This window comes from Sarcophilus harrisii, chromosome 2 (assembly GCF_902635505.1).
Source record: "Sarcophilus harrisii chromosome 2, mSarHar1.11, whole genome shotgun sequence".
In the NCBI taxonomy this organism is placed as follows: Eukaryota; Metazoa; Chordata; class Mammalia; order Dasyuromorphia; family Dasyuridae; genus Sarcophilus; species Sarcophilus harrisii.
Genome location: NC_045427.1, coordinates 126,391,476 through 126,410,133, shown reverse-complemented (window position 1 = coordinate 126,410,133; position 18,658 = coordinate 126,391,476). Strand labels below are relative to the sequence as shown.

The 18,658-nt window shown below is 34.9% G+C and overlaps 1 protein-coding gene across 1 annotated transcript; it reads right to left on the bottom strand.

Annotated features, from left to right (window-relative positions):
• Nucleotides 1–274: 274 nt before the first annotated feature.
• On the bottom strand, nt 275–11,988 carry LOC100926615 (indoleamine 2,3-dioxygenase 1). The gene is made up of 9 exons (XM_031949488.1): nt 11,892–11,988; nt 11,677–11,790; nt 9,439–9,557; nt 8,249–8,263; nt 7,567–7,666; nt 5,289–5,406; nt 2,804–2,855; nt 1,970–2,118; nt 275–1,077 (listed from the first exon to the last, which is right to left on the bottom strand). Exons 2-9 carry the CDS (start codon nt 11,710–11,712, stop codon nt 725–727), a joined length of 942 nt encoding a protein of 313 aa, XP_031805348.1. The 5' UTR covers nt 11,713–11,790; nt 11,892–11,988; the 3' UTR covers nt 275–724.
• Between the last annotated feature and the right edge of the window lie 6,670 nt (nt 11,989–18,658).

Sequence of the window (18,658 nt, the reverse complement as noted above, 5' to 3'; positions counted from 1 at the left end):
CAGTCACTCTAGGCATCCCAGGAAGTTTACCAGAACAAAATCAAATAAAATCATGAATTTCCTGGAATTTAGGCATTTAACGCAGTATGTGCACACACAGTATGCTTGATGGGGAGGGCAGTTCCCTATGCTCCCTATATCACTCCACATTGGTAGCTAGCTACTTATATAAACAGATATAGATATGCATAAATACATAAACATATAAGATAAACCAGCCCTGACTGAGAAAGCAAACCCCAAAGGACAGATTCTACTATTAAAATAACTTTTATTTATTAATTTTACGAGTACATCATAATGTAAATACATTGACAACATAATATCAGTGCCATTCAAAACAAAGCATTTTTTCCTTGTCTAACAAACACCCTTGTGATCACTGAAGGAAGACATCCAATTCCTTAGAATTCACAGAACTAGATTTTCCCATGTAATCTCAATATGTAATGTAAGCTCCCTGAAGGCAAGAAAGTTTCTTTTTCAAAAACATTTCTGCATTCCCTGAATTTATCACCTCATACATAGTCAAGTGCTCACTCATTGAGCAATTGATGGATTGACTGAGAGAAGACTATTAACTGCATAATTAACAAGTAGAATGTAATATTATTAAGAGCAAAGATTTTTTTGTTGTTGTGCAGTATGCTTAGCCAAAAGCCTCAAAACATAATATAAGTCTAATAAGTGCTCATTGATTGAGGAATAATAACATTGTTTTCTATTAGCTCTCTTCCAAAAGAGCTCGCTTGGTTGTGTCCCTTACAGACCTAAGGAAAATCAAAAGGTTTGTGCCACCTGTTCCTTTCACCTCATCATCTGATGATTTCTGTCCTTTTTCACTGTCTTGTTTACTTGATGGACTTATGATATACTTGTTCACCACTTGAAGATGATAGTTTCTGATATGAACTAGAGCCTTTACACATTCATTATAGGCCTTCTTCAGCTGAATATCATCACTGGAGCTGACAAAATCTCTAACAGATGAGTGAGAGGCAACTGCCTCAAGAAATATCTTGTGAGGTGATGGCATGTAGTTCCTCATTTCCTCAAGGTATTTAGCACTCTTTTCATCTGAAAGAAGAGGAAGACATAGGGTGTTAAGCAGTCAGTGAAGAGAAGGATGGAAATGAGGGATGGGAAATGAAAGGGAAATCAATGATACTCACAAGTAGGGTAAGAAATACAAGCAATATAGTGATACATCTGGTTACCGTATTATATTATAATTCTACAGAATTATAATAAGGTAGGTGTCAATCTACACCCAAAAACTGACAAAATATATTCCTCATAGCAAAACAGTACCTTAAATGGGGCAATGATTACCATCCTATTTTGTAGAAGAGGAAACTTTGGTTCAGAGAAATGAAGTACAGAACTTGGAATCAGAAGCCCTATCTCTGTCATCAGTTGACAAAAACAATACCTTAAACACAGAGATTCACCTCTTTGAGTCTTGTTTACTTCCTGGCCATACTAACCCTCATACTGCCTACCCTCGCAGTATCATCACATGAAATATTCATTAAATAACCCTTAAAGCACAATTAAACATTAGACCTATTGATGATATATTTTATTGTTGTTATTATTGACTAGAATTATTAGTTCAAGTATTGGAGTAGGATGGTTTTGTGATTGTTAAACCCTGGAAATACTATTAAAGAAAGGTAAGAGTCTACCATCCTGTTCTGAAGTTAGATCTTCTCCATAGGCCACTATAACTAAAGGCCTTTCATAGGAGCCTCTGGATCTTGATTTCCCCCAACTTCTCACTTGCACTCCTGCTTTCTGACCATTTTCTTAAGTAGATTTACCAATCTGTAAGTCTCATTTCAATGAAGCACTTTCCATATTACAACCCAGGGAAATAAGCAGTGCTTCAAGTGTCCTTGTCTGTTTCTATAGTACTATATTTATAGCTTTTTTTGAATCTCAAATCCCAATCAGAATTCCAACTTACCATTTTCAGTGGTATGTTGGATCCCCAGCAGAGCATCAAAACACTGCATGATGCTACTTTGGGCAGCACTTCCCCCAGCAAACTCCTTGGGTATCTCTGACACCCCTTCATATATCAGGCCCTTTGGCAACAATGAGCAATTCTTCCAGCTGAAACAAAATAGGGAAAAAAGGTATACTTATATTTGCCAGAGAAAGTCTTTTGCCTCCATCAGTTTTCCAAAATCATTTTTATATGTATGAAGATAAAAAGTAGGGAGAACAAATAATTCTATTAACTCTTTGATTTTTGATCATGAACCCTCCCTGCTCCCAACCAAATCAATTCCTTAGGGAAAAAGTGGTTTTGTTGATACAGATCGAAGGAGGTTTGGTAGCTTATCATAAGAGTAAGTCATACATTAACATTTCAAGTGCTTATATATTATTATTTAATCTCATTCTTATAACTATACAATGAGATTGCCAATAAAATTCTCATTATACGCATTTTACATATGAGAAAAACTGAAGCTAGCTGGAGAAGTAATTTGTCCAATATCTCATCTGGTAATGATTGCTAGAATCAAAACTCACACTCAGTGCTCTTTCCACTGCATCATATTATACTTTTTCTAGTAATGAATTTTCCTTTTAAACCAGAATTAATCATTCTGACCCTTCTAAATGACTGCACCAAGACCTAACTAAGAAGCAGGATCTAGAGCTATAACTTGCAAATAGCTCCATGTTATCTCTAATATATTATGCAAGAAGATAAGGTTGTTGGGAGAGTGTTTCTGTGGAGAGAAGTTTCTTTGTTTAGAAGAGCTAGTAAAAGGAGAGAATCACATACCCAGCCAAGTAGACACGAAGAATATTGAAAAAGTCATTGGGATTCACATGTTCTGTTGAAAGATTGAGACAGAAAGATCATGAGTTAACTGTCTTACTAACTTGTAAAAATACAAAGCAATCCATGTTCTTTCAACACTGTATTTTGTGATATCTTCAGAAGAACTATGAGATCAAGCTCCCCAACTAAAGAATTCCTAGTTTATTTTCACAAAGGAAATCTTTCACCCAATAGGCTCTGATCCTTGCACCACCCTCTCCAGGGTCTTCTCTACCCCCTTTCAGCAAGAGACCTTCACCCTTAGAAGAGTCTGTCTCAAATTCTCCATTCTGAAAACTAGTAACATCTCTGTGAGGATCATTTGGGCTTCCATTTCTCTCAACCCTCGGTTCTTATCCTTGACATAGGCAAAGGAAGACTCACAGTTTTCAAACTGAAGTCCCCTATGTTCAAAGCAGAAGAGAGGAATTCCACTGCATCACCACTTTTGGCTTACTGTTACCTATTTATCTGCTTGTTTTCTTTGAAACCTATGACCCTGACCTCCAATAAATAATCTTTTCTTATATTCCCTCTTTTGGAAATATCATATCTATCCATGATTTCTATCCCCAGGAACTACCAGGTGGATCTCTACTTGGTTGTCCTATAAGCAGGTCAGACCCAATGTGTTTAAACATAGCTTCTTAATTCACCTTCATTTCTACCATTCCCAACCAAAATGAAGTGGTGGGAGAGAGAGAAAGAGGGGGAAGACAGAGTAATACAGAGAGAGACAAAGAAAAGAGAGGAGAAGGAATAAAAGAAGAAGGAGAAGGAGGAGGAGGAAAAGAAGATGGGGAATAGGAGGAGGAAGAGAAGAAAGAGGATGAGGGGAAGAAGAAGGAAAAAGAAGAGAAGGAAAAGAAGGCGGAAGAGGAGAAAAGGATGAAGAGAAAGAAGGAGGAGGAGGAAAAAGAGGAAGAAAAGGACAAGAATGGGAGGAGAAAGAAAAAGAGGAGGAAAAGCAGGAAGAGAAAGAGAATTATGAGAAGGATAAGAAGATAAGGAGAAAGAAGAAGAGAGAAGGGAAAAGGGAGAAGGAGGGGGAGGAGAAGCAGAAGTGGAAGAAGAAGCAGAAGCGGAAGAAGAAGCAGAAGAAGAAGAAGCAGAAACAGAAGAAGAAGCAGAAGAAGCAGAAGCAGAAGAAGAAGAAGAAGAAGAGGAGGAGGAAGAGGAGGAGAAAGAAGAGGAGAAAGAGGAGGAGGAGGAGGGAGGAAGAAAGAGGGAGGAGGAGGAGACAGGGAAGGAAAGAAGGAAGGAAAGAGAAAAAAGCAAGGAGGAAAGGAAGGAGAGAAGGAAGAAGGGAGGGAGGGAAGAAAAAAAGAAAAGAAAATTTGCATCCCTTTTCTAACTTCTATATTTCTTTTTTTTTTAATTATAATAACTTTTTATTAACAGAACCCATGCCAGGGTAATTTTTTATAACATTATCCCTTGCACTCACTTCTGTTCCGATTTTTCCCCTCTCTCCCTCCACCCCCTTCCCTAGATGGCAAGCCGTCCTATATATGTTGAATATGTTGCAGTATATCCTAGATACAATATATGTGTGCAGAATCCCTAACTTCTATATTTCTGTTGAAATTACACAGACTTCAATCCCAATTTTCTCTTCCTTAGAGAGGAAGAGAATCCAAACTGGTACCTTATTTTTGAAATCTCTCTTTACCCTTCCCCAATTTCTCTCACCATATACACTCTCTTGAACACAAACATGTTTTTTCTTTCTTTATTTCCACAATTCAAATTCAGTTCTTTGTCATGTCTTCCATAGACTAATAAGGAATAGTCTTAAAATCAGTCTTCCTGCCTCCAGTCTCTGTGTTCCTAATCATCTTTTATGCCACTGTTTAAACAATCTTTTCATTGTGCTATTCTTCATTCAGAACTACTCATGATCCTTCATTGATTACCAGACAAAATAAGAACTCATTGCTACAGATTTCATTCCTATAGAAAAGATCCATCCAATCTGTTCTGAATCTACATATCATGAATAGAATCTTATAAACCTTCTGTTCATGTACTTTAAGTGTTCTCATCTAACACTATATCTAACCCAGGAATTTAACATATGACTTAATGGATATTTATTATTTTTTTTTTGAAAATTGACGTTTTCTACATGGGGATTAAAGATAATTTTTTTATATTTTTTAACCTGGGGTTAGCAATAATATTTATTTTTAGTATTGACATTAACTATGAAACCCTCCAAGAGACTCTGAAAATAATGTGGGATGACTATCTCTTTTGGCAGCTGAAGAAATTGAATTGCTCAAGATCTGGTCAGTTGATACTAGAACAGCTCCTAAAGTTTAAATGTCTTCCACATTTGTCTAACTCAACTAATGCAATCTTCAACCATCCATTGATAATAATTCTTATCATTAGAAGTTTTTAATTTAGAGTCTATACTACTTCACCCAAATACATTACATACCATGAACAAGTTGGAATGTTTTATATGCCTCATAAACAGAGGAGGCCACAGATTGGAGACTTTCTTTGAGGGACTCCGAATTCTTTTTTTTGACTGCTTCAAATATATCTGGAATTACCTTGAAGTAAAACAAAGCAAATACAATCAGAGTCTCCCATAACTGAAAAAACTCATGATCCTCAATTTCAAAATTATATATTATATTCTAATTTTTCTTCTTGGGAAAAGTCCAAAATGGGTCAAGTAATCTGGATGGCTTTCACTTTGTTCATGCAATCCTCCTATTTGTACATTCATATGTTATTAGTCCATATTTTTATGCATTTGCAATTTAGATAATTTTATTGTTCAGAATTGACTTCTTCAGGCACCAATCTGCCCAATGAAAAAGGAATATTTGGGACCTGGATTACAAGCACAATTGAAGTACCAAAAAAGCAACCTAAGAATAGTGGGAAAATATTTTATATTACAACTGATTTTAAAAATTTAAATTAAAATAACTCTAAGGTTATATTAGATTGGCTACTGTGACAGAAAAGAAAAATTATAAATACTGAAGGGGCTGTAGAAAAATGGGGACATTAATGCATGATTGGCAGAGATGTGAACGGATCTAACCATTCTGGAGAATGATTTGAAACTAAGCCCAAGAGACTATGAAACTGAACATATTATTTGACCCAGCAATACAACTACATGGTTTATATCCTAAAGAGATCAAAGAAAATTGAAAAAGACCTATATGTATGACAATATTAATAGAAGCTCTTTCTGTGATAGAAAAGAATTGGAAATGGAGGTAATGTCCATCAACTGGGGAATGGCTGAACAGGTAGTGCTATATGATTGAGATACAGAACTATTGCACAATAAAAATGATAAGCAGAATGGTTTCAGAAAAACATGGGAAGACTCGGAAGAACTAATGCAAAATGAAGTGAGTAGAACCAAAACTTTATATACATTAACAACCATAATGATAAGATAATTAGCTGTGAAAGTCTTAACTACTCTATCAAGACAATGACTGACGGTAGTTCCAAAGAACCCACATGAAAAAATGCTATCAACATTCAGAGAGAGAACTGATAAATTCTGAGTGCAAATTAAACCATTGTTCACTTTGTTTTTCTTCCTTTTAAAGTGATATGGCTAACATGGAAATATATTTTCAGACTTCACATGTATAATTGATATCATATTTCTTGCTAAGGGGGGGAGGGGCAAGAGGGTGGGAGAAAAGTTAGAATTCAAAAATTTTTAAAGTAAATTTGTTATAAATAAATAAATAGGATTTTTAGGAAGGAAGAGCAATAACACTGCATTCAATATAAACTACAGAATGTATAAAACAGCTGGGAGTCTAGTTATAACAATACACACGGGAGTAGTCTGAATGCAATTACAAAATGCAAAATTAAAAATAATATGATATTTTGAAAAAATAATAAACAAAATTTTCATTATATCATGGCTCTGGTCTTCGTGTGCTATAGCTTATTCACTAAAGCACATCAAAAACAGTCCTTCAAATACTGTTCAAAAAATACAGGCTCCACAATTTTTAGATCAATCAAGGATACAGTAAACTAAGGCTATCTTGAATTAATAAGACTAAAGGAACTACACCAATAAATTGCAAATTTCATGAGAATAATGGATGGTTAAACATTACACTTGTATATTCAATATGTTAAAACTCAAAGAGAAAGGACTCACACACATTGGGAAGACTCTTTAAATAGAATTTCTAGGAGGACAAGAGTACCAATCATAAAAGAAAAAAGGCATCAGAGGATTGTAACACATATTGGTAAGAGGTATCACTCACTCACAGATGGAACATCCACATTAATGAGACCACCAGCCCCTGGAACCTTCAATTTTAAAGATATTGGATGTTTAGAAAAGTGTGATTTCACCAATGTGAATCCTCCCCAATACTGATACAGATCTCGGCCCCTCTGGCCCTCAAGAGTTGCTCTTGAACAATCAACCTTGTCCAACAACCTGTGGTGCTCTTATTTGATTTGGGCCCCAAGGAACAGATCACAATGACAGATTACAAGGCAGTGATGAGCTTTTACTTGAAACTTCTCCATCTTGTATGACCTGTCAGTGTTTGCCCTTCACTGGCATAACCTGTGACAATTCAAGTTCATCTCCATGCCATAATTTTTCACTGGACTAGGACTTTAGAGAATGTGGTTACAGGTATTCAATTTGTCATATGACTCTCTCAAGAAACAAATCAATCTCATGTAAATAAATATACCTTCATTGCAGAAGCAGCTGCTTTTTCAACCAGTAAAGAAACTAGGAAGAATCCTTTGCTGCAATCCCCACCAGGAAATGCAAATAGAGTGTCCATGTTGCTAACAAGAAGAAATCCCAAAGTTAATATTAGGATGTGAAATATCATAGAATAAGAACTAGGATGGACATTGGAGGTCATCTATTTCAACCCCATCATTTTATAGATAATGACACTGGGCAAGTACTAGTCTATAGTCTCAAAGTTGGTAAAGTATTAAAGGCAAGATCTGAATTCACACTTATATGTAACCAAGTCCAGCACTTTGCTATAATTTCCTTAAGCAGGTGATGCTATCTATATCTAGAAGTAAATATTTAAAGATCAATTTCATAACTAATATTGTACATATCATTGTAATAATATCTACCTAGAGATGTAAACATTATTAAGATAGAAAACATTCTTTGTAAGGACTTAATTATACACACAGAAAAAATTATAATTTGTCTCATTTAATCAAAAAGAATCTATTTGCCACCCTACTATGTTCTCAGAATAAACAAGTGGTGGGAGTTATCTTGTTCTTGCCATGTCTAGTAATTTAAAAAACAGTTACTATGCCTGTATACTGTGTGTATATTGGTTCCACCTAAGTCTACTCCCATTTGAAATAATTCCTTGAAAAAAATAAAATACTTACTCATAAGTCATAGACCTTATGGAAGCATCCAAGGAAAGAAAGAAAACAAAAAGAAAAACAAATTGTTATATCCAAATTCTTTAGAGTTTTAATTAATGTTATTCCTACATCCACAATATATTTTCATTCTTTTATGTTCTGCACTTGAGCTTGTGCCAACGTTCAGGCAACACCCTGTTCCTTCTTGTTCTTTGTTTAATTTTCTGTTGTTGGTTCCGTTTTTTGAAAAAATGTTGATAAGAACAAAACAGGGGCTGAAAAACATGCCATAAGATTGGTTGTAGGAAATGGAGATACTTAAGAAGAAGAGGAGAAAAATAAGGTGAAGATGGATAAATGATAACTGTATTCTGATATCTACAGATTTTCATATGAAAAAAAAGTCTAGCTTTTCTGTTTTCCTTTCATTCTTTTTCTCTACTTTTCCTCCTTCCCTCCTTCTTTCCTATCTTCTTTCTTTCCTTCCATTTTTCTCCCTCCTTTCTTTCCTTCCTTCCTTCTTGACTTAGGCCCAGCAGATAGAAGTGAGAACGGAAAGCAGCGGTTAAAGAGAGACAGGTTTCAGCTTCAAATAAGGAAAAACATAATATAAAGCTCCAGTCAGCACTGGAATGGACTGACAGAGGCGGTAATCAACCCCCATTATGGAAGTCTCTAATCAGGAGTTCTAGAAACTCTTCTGCAAGATTTCATCCAGCTATATCCTGATTAGTGTGAACAAGAAATCCCAAGAAGTGGTTGCTTTCTTCAAACTAACCTTTGCTCTTTTTTACACTGTCTTTTTCACATCAAGTATTCCCTTTGGGCTGGAACTAATTGCCATTTATTACATAAGTGTAATTTTTAAAGGAGGAAACTCAAATTTGTTGTTCACATTATGGAGAGCTAAATGTAGTGGGAATTCTTTCATCAGGAATAAGTTGTACTAGATTATCTCATAGGTCCCTTCCAAGTATGAACTCCTGTGCCCCTGGTCCTGTTTTAGTCACTTCTTAGAAACTCAGATTCTTTGCCTATAAAATAAAGGCTTTTTGATACATCTGTAATGTATTTCAAATTCAAAAAATCCAGTGATTATGTCTGCTAAACTTTCAGATCAGTTTCATTGGGGGATAACAGAGAATGTTAATTCCAAAGACTTTGTCCAGTTTCACTGTGTTCCTAGGCTCAGTTAAGGAAGTACTACATACCCTAAGGGATCCTTTTTCTTCCAGTTTGCCAAAACACAGTCTGCATACACCATTATTGGAGGTAAGCCAAGTTTCTCTGAGAGATTCCAGAAAGGGACAGCAATATTCCTGGGCAGCACCTAGTTAAATTAGGATTCATTTGTAAATATTTGAAACAATAGCATCGACTTCAGCTTCATGGTAACCAAAACGGGATTATTTCTAGATTACAAAAATAAAAGCAAGAGGTTACTAAGCACTTCATAATTATAAAAGCACCATGTGTCTGTCCATATATATGAATTTATATGCATATATAAATAATCACACATGTGTATGCAGGAATATTATATTATTTGATTATTGAGGGAGACTTAGAGAAATAGCTTGGCAGCTAACATAGGTATTATCACCACTTTTGCAGAGAAGGCAATTCTTAAGTCAGATGAAATGACTTACAGCACTAATATCACATGTTCACTAATTGGTAAATCTAAGACAAAGATCTATCTTCTAATTCCAATTTTGATGCTATTACCAAATGCAAAATAGATGTTTGAAATATTCAACAACTATTGTAACATTCTGTGTGTCAGTGTGCTTGCTGTAATGGCTGTAATATAAAATCACAGGACTTAGAACCAGAAGATTCAGTTTCTTTCACTTATAAGTTGTATGACCATCAGTAAGTTTTAATATTTCTGAGTCTGTTTATTCATCGATAAAATGTGATCATTGACAATTTCTATTCCTCGGGGTTAGTGTGAGTATCAAATAAGGAAATGTATATAAAAGGTTTCTCAAATCCTAAAAAGCTTCATAAATATCTATCACAATACTGCCATTATTAGAACTAGTATATTTAGATCACTGTAGAGATGATGCTCTTGTTCTTGTTTAAGTCATTGTTCGATCAGATCTGACTCTTCATGAACCTTTTGGGGGGTTTCTTTTTTCTATTATTACACCAGATGAAGAAACTGAGGCAGAGAGATTTTGAGACTTGTCTAGAATCACACAGTCATTATATGTCTAAAGGAAAGATTTGAACTCATCTTCCTGACTCCATGTCGAATCTATTCACAGTCATCTACATCAAACTCCTTCCCTGAGAACGATCACCCTATTTTGTATTATCTTCTGCATTAGAATGTAAACTTCCTGAAGGCAGATAGGGTCTTGATTTTAATTTGATCCCCAGTTCTTAGCATATCTGACACTTAGTAGGTTCTTTTTGTTCAGTCATCTCTTTCTGGGACTTCATTTCCTCCCCTTCCAAGTAAGAAGCAGTGAACTAGATGAATATCTTCTGAGGTCCCTTTTAACTACTATGTTCTTATTCTTGAGAAATAATATTCTGGCATCAATATGGATAGACAAAAGGGGAGGAGAGAGAATGGAAGCCAGAGAGAATGTATTGCAATGATCATGGGTCCTTGAGGTGAAAATGTCTTTGAAAATCAAAATGTTAAGAATGTGTTGAAAAAATATAAAAGAATATTTGATTAAAATAAGTTTTTCTATGAAAGGGATTGTTGTTGGAATGCGTATGTATATATGTATGTTTTAACGTTACTTTCTATTGACATAAAGATGCTTTGGAAATTGTGTGGTAGAGAGAAAAGATGATCTGAATTTGAAGTTAGGAGTCTGATCTGGCTTCTTCAACTCCACTCCTTAACTGTGTAAACTGGGATAAGTTACTTAATTTTTATGGGCCTCAGTTTCCTTGTCTGTATAATTAAAGAATTGGACTTTATAACATTAAAGATCTTTCCTCCTCAATCTATTATCTTCCCTGAGTCATTTGACCAATACATCCCAATCCCAATTAAAGAAAATAGACTTTTAATGAATCATAAGCCAAGATGAGCTATGAAAAATGAAAACAGTTCCCATTTACAAGCAATTTGTATTCATTATCTCACCTCAATCTCAGAGCAACTTTGTAAGGTAGATATGCTTTATAAAAGTCTTCATTTTATAGATAAAGAGCATGAAGTTCAGAGAGGAAGTGCTGAACCCCAAGCTATTAAGATTTGAAGTCCCCTTATGATTCTAGATCCATCATTCTTTCCACTGTGCTCTGAGTGCTCTAAACTTAATTAAGCATGGTGTGAGAATTCTGATAATTTCCACCATCCCAGCAAAACTGAAGTTGTGACAAATCTGAAACATGGAGGTTTTAACATGGACAAAGGTTGGGTATGTAAAACCTGAAATGAAAGACTCCAACAGAGAAAAACAAGATCTCCAAACCTCTTTGACATTTCTATCTTGCCATACGTAGCCCATAGTGATGACTGACAGTGCTAGATGTGCGAGGCGTTGTTCCTTATATCCTTGGAGTTCATCAATACTAAGTTCTGGCAGCTTCCAGAAAAAAGAAAACATTTAGGCATACAATCAAAAATAGCTTTTCTAAGATTACAAAAAAGCACAATAAAAAGATGAGTAGAGAATAAACTTCAAACCTGCTCAGCTTCTTCCCGAAATTGACCTTCCTCCACCAGAGTGGGCAGATTTTTTGCAAGCTTTACCCAAACCTGGTAGCGATCAGGCAGTTCCTCCTTGATAGAAAGAATAAAAATGCAATTTACTCATCTTGTTTCCTTATCAATAGGATTCCATCATTCTAATAGTCTCCCAATCAATCTGTCTTCATCTGAGTCTCTTGCCCTTTTCAAATCCATACCTTCTACCACCACTAGATTCCTCTTCATTCCTCCACTCTAAACATGTCCATCTCCTGACCATCTTCAGCATGTACCCTACTCACTCATGTTATGTACCTTAGTTCTTACTCTGCCTTTCACTTGAAACATTCTGTTCCCTCTCTCATGACTTCTGCTTATCCAGATCTGATTCATCCTTTGGCTAAATTGTAAACTCCTCAACAGAACTTCAAGTGTTTCAGTTACTATTGATTCACCCCCTTTGGTATTTTTTTAAGTTTATATTTTTCTATTAAGAAACATCCATTTCCCTTCCCTGTCTGCTCCTGCTATAGAAAATGATCAAGCTTGCATTATGAGGCAAAATAGATTTTTGCATTGGTCATGTCAAAAAAGTGTTAACCTTCACTACTATTCCAGAACCTCTATTTCTGGAAGTGGGTGGTATGATCTTTTGGATTCCTACAGAATTCATGTAATGTCCTTCAGAGGTGTGGGGCATGAGAGACTGAAATGATACCTGTCTGTGACAGCCATAGGAAATAGGGAAGGTAGGAGAATGAAAACAAGTTTTTGATAGTTAATGACTTCTTTAAAATATTAAATGTTCTAGAAACCTTTTCTGAATTGTACATTCTACAGAGGCATAAAAATGCCTCACATTTCTAGAAGTATTTTTTGATGCTTGTAATATATTTTTCATATAATAATCAATGAGAGTAGATAGGGAAGTCTTATTAAATCCATTGATCAAATGAAAATTGAGGTTCAGAGGAGTAACATGGCTTACTTAGGATGACACAAGAATCATCACAAGGTAAATTCAAAGCCTTATCTTCTGCCTCCTAGAACAGAGCTCTCACCATTTTCTATGCTGAATCAGTATTGCTCTTTTCAGCCTGCCCAGTTCCTTCAGCCCCACTGGACCCTTATCTTCATCACTGATGGAAGTCATCAATACTAACAATTCAATTTTTTTTCCTTTTGTTTGCATCTGTCTAAACTGCTAGTACAGAGTAGGATCTGACTACAGATGATAATTTGGGCACTTCTTTTTAGTTACTGAGGACTTCTTTTGAAAAATCTATGGGCTACTCTCAAACTGTGATACCCAAAAGATTTTGGGAGATGATTTACTCTCCTTTGTTTAATAGTAGATAATTCTGAATTGTTTCTGGTTAAGCTGTATCACCATCTGGTAGGTGACTTCCACCTTCTCTGCTTACAATATCAGCACTATTAAAATCAGAATGTCAGCATGAGTATACAGAATATATCTAATTGGAGATTACCCAAATGATTCAATTTCTGAAGAATGTGGAGGGTGGGGTTGAGGGAAGTCCTGATTCTTCCCATTTTCCCAATTCTTCCTGTTACTTGTTGGCCAAAAAATACTTAAGAGAAAATAAAATTTTCTTTTTTATAAGGAAGGAAACTGAGGCTCAGAAAGGCCACAGAACAGGACATACTGCTTAAAATTTAAATGTCATTATATATTCAAAAGAGGTAATACATGGACCTGATAGAGGGAAAAGAGGACTGTATTGGAAGGAGGGAATTATATTTCTATCCTAACACCATGACATATAATCAATAGGAGCTTGGGAAAGTTACTTTTAATCTTGTTGAGCCTGAGTTTCCTTCTCTATAAAATGAAGGAGTGGGATTAAATGGTATCTGAGGTATTTTTCAGCCTTTAAGCTCATATAAAATGCTTATATCTACTATTACAAAACATCTATTTACACATATAATCACACAATCTCACAATGAGTAATTGATATTCTATCCCATCCACATAATATGTCCTGTCTCTTTATTTTAAAATCAGGGGAGAACAATGGGATAGGGGGTAGCCATTTAAGAAGAGGAAAAAAGTATAAAGAAATTTGAAATAAACCTAAATTAATCTGATCTCTAATACTGATCCTATAAGCACACTTCCCCAAAACAAGTGAGCTGTCCAGTTGTAATTCAGTGTCTTATGTAAAGCAACATGTGACATAAATATTCAATTTTAACAGTCCCAGTGCAATGGTAGAAGACTGACCTAAAATGATTTCTTTAAGAAGCCTTAACCACAGAACAATCTTAAATAAATCACAGCACACTTTTCCCTACCTGTAATAACAAAATAACAAACTAGTTTGAACAGTCAGGATTATTCGCATTTCTATAGGGTTTTATAGTTTACAAAGATATTTTCTGAACACTTTTCTAAAGATTAACCCTTTGGCTCTATAATATTGCTGGAAATTCTTAATAATCCCATGTACCCAAGTAAGTGCCTCATCCTGCTTTAAGATTTCAACTTGGTGAATGATACACCTTTTTAAGTAAGATTCTCCTGGAAATCTAGATTTGGCTTGTTAATCTAGTTATCAAGAAAAGAATATTCATTTAATATACATGAATTTGGAAACTTAGTAGCTAAGGTTGACTTTTCTAAATCTGTCTCACATTTTTGTACTTCATTCTGAAACTTAACAAACTATTAACAAATAGTGATATTAACTCAGCCCATGACTTGACAGATTTGTATTCTCAAAAATATGAATTGAACCTGCTTAAATAGATAGCATATGACTTTTTCAATATTTATTAGTACTGAATTTACCTTCTTTTGATTTATGGGTCATTTTTCAAAATGTGGTTTGGTTTGTTCATACTGTGGTTTTTCACACCTTCTTTTACAAAACTCAAAATACAACCATAGTTCTTAAGGCATGGATATTATAATGCTGATATCACCAACATTTTTACCATTATTCTCTTTTCTTAATAAGAATTTATACATGCTTTTATTCACTTCTAACAGTAAGGCAACATACTATAATGAATGTACACTAGTCTAGAAGTCAGAACACCTGCATTTGAATCCCCAGTCTGACATTCGCTGCCCATGTGACCCTGGGAAAATCACTTAGCCATTTTGAACCTCTTTTTTGCTTATATGTAAAACAGAGATAAACATTCCTATGAAATAAGCACTTTAGAAGCATTAGAGACCGTTATACGTCTAAGCTTATTATTTACAAAACTCTAAACAGTATTTTTTATCTTATTTCATGAATTACATAATTACTCATAATGACTGAGTCAGAGGTCAAACCCCAGTCTTGTGCATTCAAATTCATACTTGCTGTGCCCACTGCAACTCAAGGCTAACTTCTGAAATAACTTCCCTATTAAGGAATAGATAAATTAAATGATTTGCTTGATTAGCTCCAAAACTAACATAACAGCTATTTTGATTTATATTTGGTTACTTTATCAACTACACAGAATGTTATTGTCCTGGATCCAAAATCAGGAGAGAGAATCCCATCCTGGTTTCTATCTTCCATTTAGTATTTTTTTTAACTTCAGGAAAGTCATTTTATCTTTCGAATCATGAGGTTTTAATCCTGTAAATTCACATGGTTGGAATAGGTTCCAATTCCAACTCCTCTGAACACTGTTAATTTTCTCAAATAAGTAATATTTCTGTTCTTCCAAGATGCTATGAAAGCTTTACAAGACCAGAATCAAAAAGATATTCTCTATACCTGGCATTATTTATCAACAGAGTTGAATCAAATAGAACACAGATAACAAAAGTATTTTGCTACATGTTTAAATTCCATATCTTACCAATGGATCTTCCAGAATAAAGCCCAAATCTTTTGAAATGTGAAATTTCTCTGGGTGTTCTAATGGGTTCTCCAGCAGAGCCATCTTTTCTTGAGCTATGTCTCTAGTCTTCTCTTCAGTGCTCTACTTCTGGGGAGAGGTAGAACTGTCCAGAAACAGAACTGTCCTATTTATGGATTCCTACATGACTCCACACACCCTCACAAACAACATAACAATAGGAAACTTTGTCACCACACTTATATCAGAAAAAGTTATGGCATGAACCATACTAGTTTCATTTTCTGTACTTCATGTGTCATTGGAAAAGTTATCAATATATAGATCATCTTTCCTATCTCTATTTAGAAAGAGAAAGTACTTACTCCAAGAGATGGAATTTCTGATTCCAGTATTCTAATATTAATCTCCACTATAAAATTCATTCAGTCAAGCAGACAGAAATGTTCACCTAGGCTGATCAGGACAACATTTGCCCTAAGTGATTTTAGAGGTATATTGATCTCTTATATTTTTGAACTTGATGTATACTTCTACAATTTTTTAGTGACAATCTTAGCTTGTAATAGATATTATGGGGCAAATGAAGTGGTCCTATAACTTATCATCATAGGTACATAGACTTAAAACTAGAAATTAATTTAACCATTATTTAGTTCAACCTCCTAATTTTAGAGATGAGTAAATTGAGGCACAAAGAAGCTGGCCCAAGGTGAAATAGATGATAGGTAGAAGAGTTGAGGTTTGAATTCAGGTCCTCTACTATTTAATAAACCCAAAAACTTAAGTTTCTAGGATAAGAACTCACTATTTGACAAACATTGTTGGAGAAATTGTAAAATACTATGACAAAAACTAGGCATTGATCAACATCGAACACCCTCCACCAAGATAAGCCCAAAATGGGTTCATGATTTAGACATAAAGTGTGACGGTATAAGCAAATTTGTAAAGCAACAAATAATCTACCTGTCAGATCTGTGAAGAAGGGAGGAAAGCAGAAAGCTCGGAAACAATTTTTGCAGCCAGCTTTTCTGATAAATGCCTCATTTCTAAAATATATAGAGAACTGGGTTAAATTTATAAAACTACAAGTCATTCTCCAATTGACAAATAGATAAATTGATAAATGATCAATTGATAAAGAGGATATGAACAGACATTTTTCAGATGAAGAAGAGAAAGCCATTTCTGGTCATATGAAGAAATCACTATTGATTAGGGTAATTTAAACTAAGACAATCCTGAGGTACCACTTCACACTTCTTAGCTTGGCTAAGATGACAGGAAAATATAATAATAAATATGGCAGAGAATATGAGAAAACTGGGACACTAATATATTGTTGGTGGAGTTGTGAACTGAATCAACCATTCTGGAGAGCAATTTGGAACTATGCTCAAACGGCTATCAAACTGTGTATACCCTTTGATCAATAGGATCACCACTGAGTCTTTATCCCAATAAAATCATAAAAGAGAGAAAAGGTTCCACCTGTGCAAAAATGTTTGTAGAAGTTTTTTTTATAGTGGTACAGATCTGAAAATTGAGTGAATGCCTATCACTTGGGGAATGGTTGAATAAATTATAGTATAAGAATGAATGGACTGTGATTGTCCTATAGGAAATGATGAGCAGGCTGGTTTCAGAAATGCCTGGACTTACATGAACTGATGCTGAATGAAGCGAACAGAATCAGGTGAATATCATATATAGCAACTGCAAGATTAGGTGATGACCAACTGTGATAGAGTAGGTTCTTTTCAACAATGAATTAATTCAAGACAATTCCAATAGACTTGTGCTGGAAAATGCCAATCTTATCCATGAAGAGCACTATGGAAACTAAATGTAGATCAGAGCAGAGTATTTTCACATTTTTTCTTTTTTGTTATTTTTTCCATTGTGGTCTGATTTTTCTTGTACAACATAACAAACATGGAAATATTTTTAAAAGGCTTGGACATATTTAATTTCTATCAGATTGTTTGCTATTTTGGGGTGGAAAATAAGGAAGATAGGGAGAAAAATTTGGAACACAGAATCTTACAAAAATGAATGTTGAAAACTAGCTTTAGTGTTTAGAAAACTAAAATTTAAAAAAAAATTAGAAATTTTAGAAAAATATACTATGGTGGAAAAATAAAGAAGACTCCTCTTCTTGAGTGTTTACTGGCTACCATGGGAACTTAATAGTATGTCAGCTCTATGGATAGTTGCTGTCATGTATGTTGCTGATTATTATTCAATTCCATTGATTTCATTTTCAAAGAATTGTCTACAGTTTTTAAAGAATGACAGACACTACATTGTCTTAGTGACAGTTCTTTAACTACTTATTGATCAGACCTGGAACTACCTTGTCAAAATCTTATGGCTCCTGACACATTACACAAAAGGGCAATTCAGAAGGTATAGCTAAAGATATTATTCAGGATATAGCTTGACTCCATAACACAGATTTTCTTCACTACAAAAATCCTTGAATGCTCTATGTACTATGAGACAACACAAGTACAGTACACAGCAAAAGTCACCATGGACTCCCAAAATCTTAAGCCATATTCCTCCACTAGGAGGAAATAAAACAACAACCCAACCTTAACAAATATTCTTTGCCTGCCATCATGTTCATCCCCTCTACGCCACAAGTTTGGACTCCAATCCTTCCTTCTTTCTCCTATCCAGAACCAGGCCTCCATATCATTTGCTGGCTATCTTCATACCATGTTGCCTTTTGCTTACCCACCCTTTATTGTTTTCTTCCTTTATTAGATTCAAGAGAGGTAATGAGACTGTTTTGCTTCCTTCGTCTTGCCCAGCTCTTTGCATAGTGCCGAGTGACTATGCCATTAATGCTTAAATAGCTAGTTTCATTACCTCCGTAAGGAAGAACCACATCTACAAGTTGTAATATAATAAAAGGGGTGCAA

Bases quoted from the DNA above. Each gene is read 5' to 3' on its own strand.
- LOC100926615 (XM_031949488.1), bottom strand. From the start codon at position 11,712: ATGGGCTACGTATGGCAAGATAGAAATGTCAAAGAG. The intron at 2,119-2,803 runs GTATGTGATTCT...ATTTTGTTTCAG, and splicing joins CTTCGTGTCTACTTGGCTGG to CTGGAAGAATTGCTCATTGT. The intron at 1,078-1,969 runs GTAAGTTGGAAT...CTCTTCTTTCAG, and splicing joins CCAACATACCACTGAAAATG to ATGAAAAGAGTGCTAAATAC.